Here is a 16,365-nt window from a genome sequence, read left to right on the forward strand (position 1 = left end):
GGACTGTCCCCAACGCATGCCCACTCTAACTCCCGCCAACCTGCCAAGGCAGCCTTGGCACAATGCACCCTGAGACTTCACCCAACTCAAACCTGCTCCAGCTCCAGTTAGCCTGCCAAAGCTACCAGGTACAAACAGTCTACAGAGTAGACAGTCCCACACAAGGCTACTCCTTCAGTACTAGGAGAGGTAGCTGTTCTGCCTAATTCATAGAAACACACACCAAGAGTCAAACAAGATGAGGAGACAGAGGAATATGTTCCAAATGAAAGAACAAAATAAAACCCTAGGAAAAATCCTAATGAAACTGAGGTAAGTAATTTACCTGACATAGAGTACATAGAAATGGTCAGAAGGATGCTCACTATACTTAGGAGAAGAATGGAGAAATACAGTGAGATCTTCTACAAAGACTTAGAAAATATAAGACAGAATCAATCAGAGCTGAAGAATACAATAACTGAAAGAGGGAACCAGTAGCAGATTATATAATACAAAACAGTAGATCAGCTATCTAGAGAAAGAATAGTGGAAATCACCCAAACAGAACAGCAAAGAGAAGAAAGAATTTCTTTAAATGAAGAGAGTTTAAGGGACTTCTAGGAAAACATCAAGCATACTAACATTTGCATTATAGGGGTCCCAGAAAAAGAAGAGAGAGAGAAAGGGACAGAAAACTTATTTGAAGACATAATGGCTGAAAACTTCCCTGTCCTGGGGAAGGAAAAAGACATCCAGGTACAGGAAGCCTAGAGAGTCCCAAACAAGATGAACCCAAAGTAATCAACACAAGATATATTATAATTAAAGTGGCAACAGTTAAAGAGAGAATCTCAAAGGCAGCAAGAGAAAAACAACTAATCCCATAAAAGGAAAATCCCATAAGGCTATCAGCTGATTTTTCAGCAGAAACTTTACAAGGCCAGAAGAGAGTGGCAGGATATATTTAAAGTGTTGAAAGAAAAAAAATTACAACCCAGAATAATCTATCTGGCAAGGTTATAGAATTCAGAATTAAAAGAGATAAAGAGTTTCCCAGACAAGCTAAAATAAAGGAGTTCATCACCACTAAACCCACCTTACAAGAAATCTTAAAGGATCTTCTTTAAGTGGAAAAGAAAAGAATAGAATAGAATAGAAAATTTCTATTCTATTTCAGAATAGAAATTTTTAAATACATGAAAGAAAAAAAACTCACTGGTAAAGGCAAATATATAGTAAATGTGTTAGATCAGCTACTTAAAAAGCTAGCCTGAAAGTTAAAAGACAAGAGTAGTACAGTCAACTATAACCACAATGAGTAGTTAAAAGATACATATAATAAAAAGATGTAAAATATGATCTCAAAAATATAAAATGTGAGGGGGGAGTAAAAATGCAGTGCTTTTAGATGCCTTCAAACTTAAGACTATCAGCTTAAAATACATGGCCATGTATACAGGTTGGTGTATATGAACCTCATGACCAAACCAAAAACTTAAAATAGATACACAAAAAATAAAGAGAAAGGTATCCAGACATAACACTAAAGGAACCCATCAAACCATAGAGAAGTAACCAAGAGAAGAAGAACAGAGAAGAACTACAAAAACAACCAGAAAACAATTAATAAAATGGCAATAAGTACATACCTATCAGTAATCACTTTAAATGCAAATGGATTAAATTCTTCAATCAAAAGACATAGGGTAGCTTAAAAAAAAAAAAAGACCCACCTAATATGTTGCTACAGGGGACTCACCTCAGCTCTAAAGACACACACAGAGTGAAAGTGAAGGGATAGAAAAAGATATTCCATGCAAATGGAAACAAACAGAAAGCTAGGGTAGCCATACTCATATCAGACAAAATAGACTTTTAAAAAAGATTGTAACTAAAGACAAAGAAGGGCATTACATAATGATAAAGCGGTCAGTACAACAAGAGAATATAACATTTCGTGGCATTTATGCACCCAACAAAGGAGCACCTGAATACGTAAAGCAAAATATAAACAGACATAAAGAAAGAAACAGTAATACAATAACAGTAGGGGAGTTATATACCCTACTTACATTGATAGATAAATCATCCAGACAGAAAATGAATAGGGAAACACTATGAACAGTTATATGCCATCAAATTGGACAACCTAGAAGAAATGGATACATTCCTAGAAACATACAATCTTCCAAAACTTCCAAGACTCTATTTCCAGGAAGAAATAGAAAATCTGAACAGATCAATCACTAGTAATGATATTGAAACATTAATTTAAAAAAACTCCCAACAAACAAAATTCCAGGACCAGATGGCTTCACAGGGGAATTCTATGAAACATTTGAAGGAGAGTTATCAATTCTTCTCAAGCTATCCCAGGAAATTAAAGAGGAGGTAGTACTTCTAAACTCATTCTATGAGGTAGCATTACCCTGATACCAAAATCAGACAAAGACACACACACACACACACGCACACACACAAAATTACAGGCCAATATCCCTGATGAACATAGATGCAAAAATCTTCAAAAAAATTATCAGCAAACTGAATACAACAATACATTAAAATGATCATATACCATCATCAAGTGGGATTTATTTATTCCAGGGATTGAAGGATGGTTCAATAGCTGCAAATCAATCAATGTGATACATCACATTAATGAAACAAATGTAAGAAATCATATGATCATCTCAGTAGATGCAGAAAAAAAGCATTTGACAAAATTCAACATCCATTTATGATAAACACTCTCAACAAAGTGGGTATAGAGGGAACATACCTCAACATTATAGAGGCCATATATGACAAATCTACATCCAACGTTGTACTCAACAGTAAAAAGATGAAATATTTTCCTCTAAGATTAAGAACAAGACAAGGATGCCCACGCTTACCACTTTTAATCAGCATGGTATTGGAAGTCCTAGCCATGGTAACCAGACAAAAAAAAGGAATAAAAGGTGTTCAAACTGAAAGGGAAGAAATAAAACTGTTACTATCTGCAGACAACATAACTACATATAGAACACCCTAAAGACTTCACCAAAACACTAAAGAAGCTAATAAAAGAGTTCAGTAAAGTTGCAGGATACAAATTTAATAAACAGAAATCTGTTTCTTTTCTATACACTAATAATGAACCATTAGAAATGAAGAAAACAATCCCACTTACTGTTACTTCAACAAATAAAATATCTAGGAATAAATTTAAAAAGGAAGTAAAAGACCTTAACTCTGAAAACTATAAGACATTGATAAAAGAAATTGAAGATGACATAAATAAACAGAAAGATACTCTGTGCTCATGCATTGTAAGAATTAATATCGTTAAAATGTCCACATTACCCAAAGCAATCCACAGATTCAATACAACCCCTTTCAAATTACCTATGGCATTTTCCACAGAACTAGAACAAATAATTCTAAAATTTGTATGGAACCACAAAAGACCCCAAATAGCCAAAGCAATCTTGAGAAAGAAGAACCAAGCTGGAAGTATCATGTTCCCTGATTTCAAACTATACTACAAAGCTATAGTAATTAGAACAGCATGATACCAGCACAAAAGCAGACATATAGATGAATGGAACAGAATAGAGAACTCAGAAGTAAACCCACTCTTATATGGTCAGTTAATCTACAATAAAGGATGCAAGAATGTACAATGGAGAGAAACAGTCTCTTCAATAAATGATGTTGGGAAAACTGGACAGCTAATTGTGAAAGAATCCAACTAGACAACTTTTTCATACCATATACAAAATAAAATCAAAATGGATTAAAAACTTAAATGAAAGATCTGAAACCATAAAACTCCTAGAAGAAAACATAAGCAGTAACCTTTCTGACATTGGTCTTAGCAATATGTTTTTGGATACATCTCCAAATAGTCAATGGCAACAAAAGCAAAAAATAAATTAATGTGACTAAATCAAACTAAAAAGTTTTTGCACAGTGAAAGAAACCACCAACAAAATGAAAATGCAACCTACTAAATTGGAGAAGATATTTGCAAACAATACTTGTGATAAGGGGTTGATATACAAAATATATAAACAACTCATACAATTCAATATCAAAAAAATAAACAACCTGACTTAAAAATGGGCAGAAACCTGGAATAGACATTTCTCCAAAGAAGACAGATGGCCAACAAGCATATGAAAAGGTACTCAACATCACTAATCAACAGGAAAATGCAAATCAAAACCTCAGTGAGATACCACCTCACACCTGTCAGAATGGCTATGATCAAAAAGACAAGAAACAAGTGTTGGCAAGGATGTGGAGAAAAAGGAACTCTGCTGAATTATTGGTGGAAATGTAAATTAGTGCAGCCACTATGGAAAACAGTATGGAGGTTCCTTTAAAAACTAAAAATAGAACTACCATCTGATCCAGCAATTCCACTTCAAGGTATTTAACTGAGGAAAATGAAAACACTAATTCAAAAAGATATCAACCCCTATGTTCTTTGCAGCACTATTTACAATAGCCAAGACACAGAAGCAACCTAAATGTCCCTCAGTATATGGATATAGAAGATGTGGTGTGGTGTGGTGTGTGTGTGTGTCTGTGTGTGTAATGGAATATTACTCAGCCATAAAAGAGTGAAATCTTGCCATTTGTGGCAATACTGATAGACCTAGAAGGTACTATGCTAAGTGAAATAAGTTAGACAGAGGAAAACAAATACCATATGATTTCACTTATATGTGGGATCTAAGAAACAAAGGAACAAACAAAACAGAAACAGACTCATAAATACAGAGAACAAACTGATAGTTGCCAGAGGGGAGGGGCATGGGAGGATAGAACAAAATAGGTGAAGGGCATTATGGGGCACAAACCTCCAGTTATAAAAAAGTCACAGGGATATAGTATATACATAGGGAATATAGTCAATAATATTTTAACTTTGTATGGTGATGGATGGTAACTAGACTTACTGTGATCATTTCATAATGAATAAAAAATATCAAATCACTATGTTGTATACCTGAAAGTAATATAATATTGTATGCTAATTATAACAATAAAAAATGTTGGGGGCTTCCCTGGTGGCGCAGTGGTTGAGAGTCTGCCTGCCAATGCGGGGGACACGGGTTCGAGCCCTGGTCTGGGAAGATCCCATATGCCGCGGAGCAACTAGGCCTGTGAGCCGCAATTACTGAGCCTGCGCGTCTGGAGCCTGTGCTCCGCAACAAGAGAGGCCGCGATAATGAGAGGCCCGCGCACCGCGATGAGGAGTGGCCCCCGCTTGCCGCAACTAGAGAAAGCCCTCGCACAGAAACGAAGACCCAACACACCCATAAATAATTAATTAATTAATTAATTAATTTAAAAAAAAATGTTGAATCACAGAGTCATAGAATTTCAGGATTGGAAAGAACTCAGAGGTCATTGAGTCTAACTCCTTTATATGAATGAATCCCCTCTACAACATCCCTAATAAACGCCTCTTCATTCTCTCCTTGAATCCCTTCATGATAGTGAATTTAACCTCTCCCCGATGCCTCAGGTAAAAATAAATGCATCTTATTACATTCCAGACAGATTTTCCACCTTCTATAATAATAGCTGTTTTCAGCATTGTGAAACCTACCAATTTGATTAGTATGAGTCATATGTCCTTCACCTACTTTGTGTGTAGAGAAGGGAAAAGAGTCAATTATGGAACATCCAAGGTTTTCATTTCTATTTACCTGTCCACCTATATGCTGCCTCTTTTCAGAATGAATATAAACGAAATGACTTAAAACTGGATGCAATAGCATTATTAAAATAGAAATAGAAATTCAAAGTCCTGAAAAGAAATGCTTAACTCAAAGGCTAATGTAGTTGCTGGCATTGAAATTAAATGTATCAGTGGGCTTTCTACAAGTCAAGACAAAAGGAGAAACAGTGGATTACAGTTCTCCCTATCTAACAGGAGAAAGTATATTAACTCTCCATTAAATGAAAATTTTCTTCTAAAATTATAAGAGAATTTCTCATGTAGAACCTTGTAAAAGAGATTTATTTTTTAGTTTTCTATGTGCATTCATTTTTGCTCTCTAATGTACTGCCAAGAACAGTACTGAACAGCCCTTAAACTTCTACAAATCTCACCTCAATCCAATGCTAAAATTCTGTTGAATATAGGGGACAAAGCATAGGCATTGGATAACTACTCTTTCAAAAGGGACTATCAAAATCGCTGTTTGTTTGTTTGTTTGTTTCTGGTCAACACTACGGGGCAATAGCTTCCACATGTCCAATTCTTATCTTAGTAGATGGGGACAAATGAGAAACTGAGTTAATCTCTCCTGTGGCATTACCATCATTCCTTCACCTCTCCTGGAAACAACTGAGGTTGGGTGATCACTAGGCACAAAACGATGTCCTTGTAAACAGAGAGAGCTGCACAGAACATGGTGGGTGATGAGCAGACAGTGCCGTGAGGGTCCACCTGAATATCTGATAAGACTTTGGACCTCTCAAAAGGAAAGTGACATTATGTAAGCAAAAAATGTTATAGTAAGCAAGAGGTAATGTGAAGGAGGTGGGGTTTCTCACTTGCTCCTTAAACACCCCAATTATTTTCCCAGGAAAGGCATTATAGACCCCTGCAGCCTGAGAAGTTACCAATGGGCCAAACTGTGTCTTCCTGTAGTTAAGCCCCTGTGATTTTACAATACTTCTCTCCGTTCTTGGACTGAAGATTTGCGGGGGAGGGGTATGTATACACAATGACCATTTCACCTTTGAAGGCCTTTGTGATACCTAGGACATCACAAAAGGTCCTCAGTAAAAATAAATTATTCTCTTTATCGTAGTTGTTAAGACTTCACCTGGACTGCGTGGTTCCATCACTAAATTCTAAATAACTGAAGACAAGAGATTTCACCTCCCTGCCCACACCTACAGCCAGCCAGACCGAGCTCTGCTTTCTTCTCTATGGCTAGAAAAGGCACATCTGTAATCTGTATTTCATCTGCCCAAATGGGGCAGTTCACTTATTATTATCGTTGTTGTTACTACTATTGAATCCAGATTATATCTAGCGGTCCCCTGAGGCCAATAAGCTAGATTCCGTTCATACAAATTAGTTATTATAAAATGAATGCAAGTACAATAAAAGTAACCTCCATATCAAATGAGGCTATTTGTACACTGGACAACAAAATGTATTCATGGTGTTACCATGGAGAGAATGAGAGAGATTTCAGACTTACTCTAAAGAGGGCATAGGTACACCTTTGAAAGAGTAACCCAAACAAATGACTTGGCTTCCTACAGAATTAGAATAAACTAGATACACATTTGTTTAAAGCTGGGATATTATAGAGACATAACAGTAATGCTCATATACATGCTGATGGCTGGCAAGTGCAAATAAGCATGCTGATCATTATTTCACATCACAGTTTATTATGACATGCAACTGCCAGAAATTAAAGTCAACGCTAAGTGGAAAAACAGCTACACACAGCATAATCTTCTCCTCATTTTTAGCCATTCTACTCTGCAAACCCCCTTTTTGATTAGCAGGAAGCCTGGGAATAGAGGATAAAATATAATAATAAAAGAGGCCTATGAATTATTGGATACTTTTTAAACGCTATGCAACCGTGCAGGAGAAGCACCAGTTAAGACAAGTACACACTTCCCTAGAGCATTTTAAAATATCCTAAAGCATACATGATGCATTGGTGAATGTTTGTCTCTCAGAAAGCTCTCTGGTTTGGGAGGCTGAGTAGCACAAACACCCTGTGTGGAAGAAGTTGGCATAGCAACTCTGCACTTGCAGTGGTGAATCAGAGTAAACGGGTGCGTAAGACAGCTACTGGAATGTGTTTCCTTCTCCACCAAGGGGTTAAATCTTATAAAGCATTTTTGGCTTCTCTTTATCAGAAATACAAACTCTTCAGTCATAAATTAAGGCAGTTCATTTGCTGAACAGGAGGGGATATTTATGACTGATGGAAAGATTTATTACCTGTACCCTGTATAAATAAGGTGACATTTAGGCTAAAAATAAGTCATTTCCCCCTCACAGTAGACACAATTCTCCATTGACCGGAAAATGATACCAAAAAATAAGCTTTCTGTGTTTGTTAAAAAATACATTCCAAAGAAAAGAATTGCTTACCTGTTGACAATGGGCCCCTTGAAATGTGGGTCATGTATCCTTGGATCACCTGCATTTAAAACAAAGAACTTGCTAAGCATATAAGCCAATGAAATGGCAAATAAATACATATAAGATACTAATAAAGGAAAAATTTATATCTTAGCTAGTCCACTGCTCAGTGCAGTGTTGAACTCACTCTTTGGTCCAGTGAAACATCAGTATGCCTAGGATACAGCTGTCAATCATTTTCCCTCTCTCCAGCTAGAAGCAAGTCTGGGAAGAGTTGTTAAGGACAGTAATTCTTAGACACACTGTGTACATATCTCCCACAGTTCTGAGCAGCAACATTATAGATTGCAGCCAGGACAGCAAAACTTGAAGCCCTTCCAGTCTGCAAAAGCACATTCTACCATCTGCCATACCCAAGTATTGCCGTGTATTTGTGAGGTGCGCAGCATAATAGAGATGTCGGCTTATCCCAGTTCTCCCTTTCCTCTCAGTAGATGAGGCTTCCCTTCGAGAAGCTGGAATACTAGTCACTGTTGGTCTCTGCCATGTTGGCTATATGGTATATACAAATCATTATTACATTATACAAATGTTATTTTTGGTTTTTTTTTTTTTTTAGACCTACTGGCAGACTTCATGCCATCTGAAGATGGGCCCTAGTCATTTACTCTTGCATCATGATTGCCATATATTTCCCTTGTCTTTAAACAGTACAAAGTAGACACAGAATGGCCTTTCCCTCACATGTACTGGGTAGGCCCAGTAACAAGTTCTGTAGAATTATTTCTGGCCAAAGGTTTATATTTTGCAATTCTCAATCCCCGACTCTTCTTCCCCAACCTAAGGACTCCTGCTCTCTTCCTCCAGGGATTTGTCCCTGTAAGAAGGCCTAGTTCTGATTCAAAGACAGAATCAAAAGGGACTGGCAGAAAGAGGCCTGTGTGTCAGCAACCTGACTCAGCCTGTTCTCAGTGGGGAAATTAGACCTGAGGACTAAGAAACCTCTTCAGTGTAATCACAGGCTGAGGGCAGAACAACAGGAAGGTAAGGACAGACTTGCAACAGAAATCCAAGAGCCAGTCAGTCAGCAAATATTCATAAAGCACCTATTACATGCTGAGAGCTCTGAGGGGATACAGAAGATCTATAAAGCATGGTCCCTGTCTTCGAGACCTTATAGTTGGTGGGGCAAGATCGACATATTGATTCATTCAACAAATATTTGTTGAGAATCTTTATATATCAGGCCCTGTGTTGTAATACATGGACAATGAATATACCGTATAAAATGATTAATCAAGTACTAAGTTATATGTATTGGCCTGAAGTGTTACAAGAGTTCTGAGAAAGTAGGTTTCATCAAGGACTAGAGCAGTCAGGGGGGTTTCATTCAAGAAGTGAGATTTTTGTGAAAGACTGGAACAAAAGGGAAAAGAGAAACATTCTGAGTGAGTGAAACTAGAATTCTGTTAAATTCAGTAACTATGTATTGATCGCCTGTTATGTGCTCTGCATTAGAAGAAGCACTGCAGGGGATACAAGATTTAGTGAAACACAGTCTCTGCCTTCAACAGGCTAACAAAGTGGTGAAGCAGGGAGAGAAATAAGAAAAGAACACAAGTCGCTATCAAATAAGGCAGAATGTGATATCGTGAGAGGAGGTACAAGGAAAGCGTTAGGAACGTTCTAAGGAAGGAAAGGTCACATTCAGTTGAGATTAGTAAGGAAGGGTTCCTAGAGCCACAATATCTTGAGATGGACAAATAAAGTTTAGAGATGTATGAAGTCACAGAGTAAGGAAAGAACAGCATGTTTTCAGGAACAGTGAAAAGATCAGCTTGATTGGAGTCATAGATAATGGAACAGGAGAAGGAAAACATAAAGCTGAATAGATGGTATGGAACCAGACTACAGAAAGCCTAAAAAGCCAGGGATGGAAGTTTTTTTATATATCCTAGGCCACAGGGAGTCATAGAAGGATTTGGAACACAGGAAGGACCAGGTAGAAGCAGGGCTTAATTAAGGAAGAGCAATCTGGTGGCCGTATATAAGTTGCATCACAAAGTGCAAAGTCAAGGGGACCAACCAGGAGTCTATTGCAGTAATAGAGGTAAAGTCATGTGAGCTACGACCCAAAGTGGTAGGAGTAATGGAAAGAGAGATTCAAGGATCATCACAGAGCAGCCGTGTGGCTTATGGGTTAGGAGCAATGGCTCTGGAGTCAGACTGCCTGCTCTCTATCACTTACTAGCAGTGACCCTAGACAGATCATATCACTTCTCTGAGTCTCAGTTTCCATATTTGTATATGGGGATGATAATAGTACCTATGCCAGAAAGATGTTATGAGGATTAAATGAATTAATACCTGTAAAACTGCTTAAAACAGTGGCTGGCACTTAGGAGGCCCCCAATGAATGTTCATTCTTAGTCAGAGAATTACACGAAAAAGATAAAAAGCACTTGATGAATGGTAAGACTCAGGATGTAAAAGAAGTCAAAAAAGGTTCCAAACAAAGAGATTTCAGACCTAGAAATTGTGATTCTCAGTCACTTCTGGTTTTTATCTCAGTTTAAGGAAATGTTGATGCTATTAAAACAGATGGGAATGTTAGCAGGTGGAAGAGGTTATACAGTTGTCATAAGGAAAAGAGCATGAGGTTGATTTGGCGCTTTCTGAATTTGAAGTGACATCTAATTGAAAGTCCAGTGTTCAACTGGAGTTCAGAAACTGAAGTCTTGTGGGGAGGGAGAGGGATGGACTGGGAATTTGGGGTTGGTAGATGTAAACTATTACATTTAGAAAGGATAAACACCAAGGCCCTAATGTATAGCACAGGGAACTATACTCAGTATCCTGTGATAATCCATAATGGAAAAGAATATTTTTTAAAAAAGAATATCTAGGGGAGGAGCTTCAAGATGGCGGAAGAGTAAGACGTGGAGATCACCTTCCTCCCCACAGATACACCAGAAATACATCTACACGTGGAACTGCTCCTACAGAACACCTACTGAACGCTGGCAGAAGACCTCAGACCTCCCCAAAGGCAAGAAACTCCCCACGTACCTGGGTAAAGCAAAAGAAACAAGAAATAACAGAGACAAAAGAATAGGGACGGGACCTGCACCAGTGGGAGGGAGCTGTGAAGAAAGAAATGTTTCCACATACTACGAAGCCCCTTCGTGGGCGGAGACTGCGGGTGGCGGAGGGGGGAAGCTTCAGAGCCACGGAGGAGAGCGTAGCAACAGGGGTGCGGAGGGCAAAGCGGAGAGATTCCTGCACAGAGGATCGGTGCCGACCAGCACTCACCAGCCCGAGAGGCTTGTCTGCTCACCCGCCGGGGCGGGCGGGGGCTGAGAGCTGAGGCTCCGGCTTCGGTCGGATCCCAGGGAGAGGACTGGGGTTGGCGGCGTGAACACAGCGTGAAGGGGGCTAGTGCGCCACAGCTAGCTGGGAGGGAGTCCGGGAAAAGTCTGGAGCTGCCTAAGAGGCAAGAGACTTTTTCTTGCCTCTTTGTTTCCTGGTGCGCCAGGAGAGGGGATTAAGAGCGCCACTTAAAGGAGCTCCAGAGACGGGCGCGAGCCGCGGCTATCAGCGCGGACCCCAGAGATGGGATGAGATGCTGAGGCTGCTACTGCAGCCACCAAGAAGCCTGTATGCAAGCACAGGTCACTCTCCACACCTCCCCTCCCAGGAGACTGTGCAGTCTGCCACTGCCAGGGTCCTGTGATCCAGGGACAACTTCCCCGGGAGAACGCATGGCACGCCTCAGGCTGGTGCAATGTCATGCCAGCCTCTGCCGCCGCAGGCTCGCCCCGCATCCGTACCCCTCCCTCCCCCCCGGCCTGAGTGAGCCAGAGCCCCCGAATCAGCTGCTCCTTTAACCCCGTCCTGTCTGAGCGAAAAACAGATGCCCTCAGGCGACCTACACACAGAGGCGGGTCCAAATCCAAAGCTGAACCCCAGGAACTGTGTGAACAAAGAAGAGAAAGGGAAATCTCTCCCAGCAGCCTCAGGAGCAGCGGATTAAATCTCCACAATCAACTTGATGTAACCTGCATCTCTGGAATACCTGAATAGACAACAAATCATCCCAAATTGAGGAGGTGGACTTTGGGAGCAATGATATATATATATTTTTTCCCTTTTTCTCTTTTTGTGAGTGTGTATGCGTATGCATCTGTGTGTGATTTTGTCTGTATAGCTTTACTTTTACCATTTCTCCTAGGGTTCTGTCTGTCCTTTTTTTTGTTTGTTTGTTTTTCTTTTTTTTTTTAGTATAGTTTTTAGCTCTTGTTATCATTGGTGGATTTGTTTTTTGGTTTGGTTGCTCTCTTCATTCTTTCTTTCTTTTTCATTTCATTACTTTAAAAAATTTGTTTAACAATTATTTTTTATTTTAATAACTTTATTGTATTTCATTTTATTTCATTTCATTTCAATTTATTTTATTTTATTTTACTTTATCTTTTTCTTTCTTTCTTTCTCTCATCCTTTTATTCTGAGCCGTATGGATGAAAGGCTCTTCGTGCTCCACCCAGGCATCAGGGCTGTGCCTCTGAGGTGGGAGAGCAAAGTTCAGGACATTGGTCCACCAGAAACCTCCCAGCTCCATGTAATATCAAACGGCGAAAATCTCCCAGAGATCTCCATCTCAATGGCAAGACCCAGCTCCATTCAATGACCAGCAAGCTACAGTGCTGGGCACCCTATGCCAAACTACTAGCAAGACAGGAACACAACCCCACCCATTAGCAGAGAGGCTGCCTAAAATCATAATAAGGTCATAGACACCCCAAAACACACCACCAGACATGGACCTGTCCACCAGAAAGACAAGATCTACCCTCATCCACCGAAACACAGGCACTAGTCCCCTCCACCAGGAAGCCTACACAACCCACTGAACCAACCTTAGCCATTGAGGGCAGATACCAAAAACAACAGGAACTACAAACCTGCAGCCTGAGAAAGGGAGACACCAAACACAGTAAGTTAAGCAAAATGAGAAGACAGAGAAACACACAGCAGATGAAGGAGCAAGGTAAAAACCCACCAGACCTAACAAATGAAGAGAAAATAGGCAGCCTACCTGAAAAAGAGTTCAGAATAATGAGAGTAAAGATGATCCAGAATCTTGGAAATAGAATGGAGAAAATACAAGAAATGTTTAACAAGGACCTAGAAGAACTAAAGAGCAAACAAACAATGATGACCAACACAATAAATGAAATACAAAATTCTCTAGAAGGGATCAATAGCAGAATAACTGAGGCAGAAGAACAGATAAGTGACCTGGAAGATAAAAGAGTGGAAATAACTATTGCAAAGCAGAATAAAGAAAAAAGAATGAAAAGATTTGAGGACAGCCTCAGAGACCTCTGGGACAATATTAAACACACCAACATTCGAATTATAGGGGTCTCAGAAGAAGAAGAGAAAAAGAAAGGGATTGAGAAAATATTTGAAGAGATTATAGTTGAAAACTTCCCTAATATGGGAAAGGAAACAGTTAATCAAGTCCAGGAAGCACAGACAGTCCCACAGAGGATAAATCCAGGGAGAAACATGCCAAGACACATATTAATCAAACTATCAAAAATTCAATACAAAGAAAAAATATTAAAAGCAGCAAGGGAAAAACAACAAATAACATACAAGGGAATCCCCATAAGGTTAACAACTGATCTTTTCGCAGAAACTGTGCAGGCCAGAAGGGAGTGGCAGGACATATTTACAGTGATGAAAGACAAAAGCCTACAACCGAGATTACTCTACCCAGCAAATATCTCATTCAGATTCAACGGAGAAATTAAAACCTTTACAGATAAGCAAAAGCTAAGAGAATTCAGCACCACCAAACCACCTTTACAACAAATGCTAAAGGAACTTCTCTAGGCAGGAAATACAAGAGAAGGAAAAGACCTACAATAACAAACCCCAAACAATTAAGAAAATGGTAATAGGACCATACATATTGATAATTACCTTAAATGTAAATGGTTTAAATGCTCCAATCAAAAGACATAGACTGACTGAATGGATACAAAAAAAAGACCTGTATATATACTGTCTACAAGAGATCCACTTCAGACCTAGGGACACATACAGACTGAAAGTGAGGGGATGGAAAAAGATATTCCATGCAAATGGAAATCAAAAGAAAGCTGTCATAGTAATTCTCATATGAGACAAAATAGACTTTAAAATAAAGACTCTTACAAGAGACAAAGAAGGACACTACATAATGATCAAGGGATCAATCCAAGAAGAAGATATAAGAATTGTAAATATTTATGCACCCAACATAGGAGCACCACAATACATAATGCAAATACTGACAGCCATAAAAGGGGAAATTGACAGCAACACAATCATGGTAGGGGACGTTAACACCCCACTTTCACCAATGGACAGATCATCCAAAATGAAAATAAATAAGGAAACACAAGCTTTAAATGATACATTAAACAAGATGGACTTAATTGATATTTATAGGACATTCCACCCAAAAACAACAGAATAAAAAAAAAAAAAAAAAAAAAAAACAGAATACACTTTCTTCTCAAGTGCTCATGGAGCATTCTCCAGGATAGATCATATCTTGGGTCACAAATCAAGCCTTGGTAAATTTAAGAAAATTGAAATCGTATCAAGTATCTTTTCTGACCACAACACTATGAGACTAGATATCAATTATAGGAAAAAAGGTGTAAAAAATACAAACACATGGAGGCTAAACAATACACTACTAAATAACCAAGAGATCACTAGAGAAATCAAAGAGGAAATCAAAAAATACCTGGAAACAAATGACAATGAAAACATGACGACCCAAAACCTATGGGACGCAGCAAAAGCAGTTCTAAGAGGGAATTTTATATCAATACAATCCTACCTTAAGAGACAAGAAACATCTCAAATAAACAACCTAACCTTACACCTAAACCAATTAGAGAAAGAAGAACAAAAAACCCCAAAGTTAGCAGAAGGAAAGAAATCATAAAGATCAGATCAGAAATAAATGAAAAAGAAATTGAGGAAACGACAGCAAAGATCAATAAAACTAAAAGCTGGTTCTTTGAGAAGATAAACAAAATTAATAAACCATTAGTCAGACTAATCAAGAAAAAAAGGGAAAAGACTCAAATCAGTAGAATTAGAAATGAAAAAGGAAAAGTAACAACTGACACTGCAGAAATACAAAGGATCATGAAAGATTACTACAAGCAACTCTATGCCAATAAAATGGACAACCTGGAAGAAATGGACAAATTCTTAGAAAAGCACAACCTTCCAAGACTGAACCAGGAAGAAATAGAAAAGATAAACAGACCAATCACAGGCACTGAAATTGAAACTGTGATTAAAAATCTTCCAACAAACAAAAGCCCAGGACCAGAAGGCTTCACAGGCAAATTCTATCAAACATTTAGAGAAGAGCTAACACCTATCCTTCTAAAACTCTTCCAAAATATAGCAGAGGGAGGAACACTCCCAAACTCATTCTATGAGGCCACAATCACCCAGCTACCAAAACCAGACAAAGATGCCACAAAGAAAGAAAACTACAGACCAATATCACTGATGAACATAGATGCAAAAATCCTCAACAAAATACTAGCAAACAGAATTCAACAACACATTAAAAGGATCATACACCATGATCAAGTGGGGTTTATCCCAGGAATGCAAGGATTCTTCAATATACGCAAATCAATCAATGTGATACACCATATTAACAAATTGAAGGAGAAAAACCATATGATCATCTCAATAGATGCAGAGACAGCTTTCAATAAAATTCAACACAGATTTATGATAAAAACCCTCCAGAAAGTAGGCATAGAGGGAACTCACCTCAACATAATAAAGGCCGTATATGACAAACCCACAGCCAACATTGTCCTCAATGGTGAAAAACTGAAACCATTTCTACTAAGATCAGGAACAAGACAAGGTTGTCCACTCTCACCGCTATTATTCAACATGGAAGTTTTAGCCACAGCAATCAGAGAAGAAAAAGAAATACAAGGAATCCAAATCGGAAAAGAAGAAGTAAAGCTGTCACTGTTTGCAGATGACATGATACTATACATAGAGAATCCTAAAGATGCTACCATAAAACTACTATAGCTAATAAATGAATTTGGTAAAGTAGCAGGACACAAAATTAATGCACAGAAATCTCTTGCATTCCTATACACTAATGATGAAAAATCTGAAAGTGAAATTAAGAAAACACTCCCATT

General features: G+C 38.5%; 1 protein-coding gene across 1 annotated transcript in view; it reads right to left on the reverse strand.

The window, feature by feature from the left end:
- Positions 1–16,365, reverse strand: part of SLC44A5 (solute carrier family 44 member 5) — a 352,752-nt gene that overhangs the window by 142,863 nt on the left and 193,524 nt on the right. The window contains exon 2 of the mRNA XM_059899408.1: positions 8,120–8,168. Coding sequence (XP_059755391.1) covers positions 8,120–8,168 — 49 coding nt within the window. The remainder of the gene's footprint in view (positions 1–8,119; positions 8,169–16,365) is intronic.

Source organism: Balaenoptera ricei, chromosome 1 (genome assembly GCF_028023285.1).
Source record: "Balaenoptera ricei isolate mBalRic1 chromosome 1, mBalRic1.hap2, whole genome shotgun sequence".
Taxonomy (NCBI): Eukaryota; Metazoa; Chordata; class Mammalia; order Artiodactyla; family Balaenopteridae; genus Balaenoptera; species Balaenoptera ricei.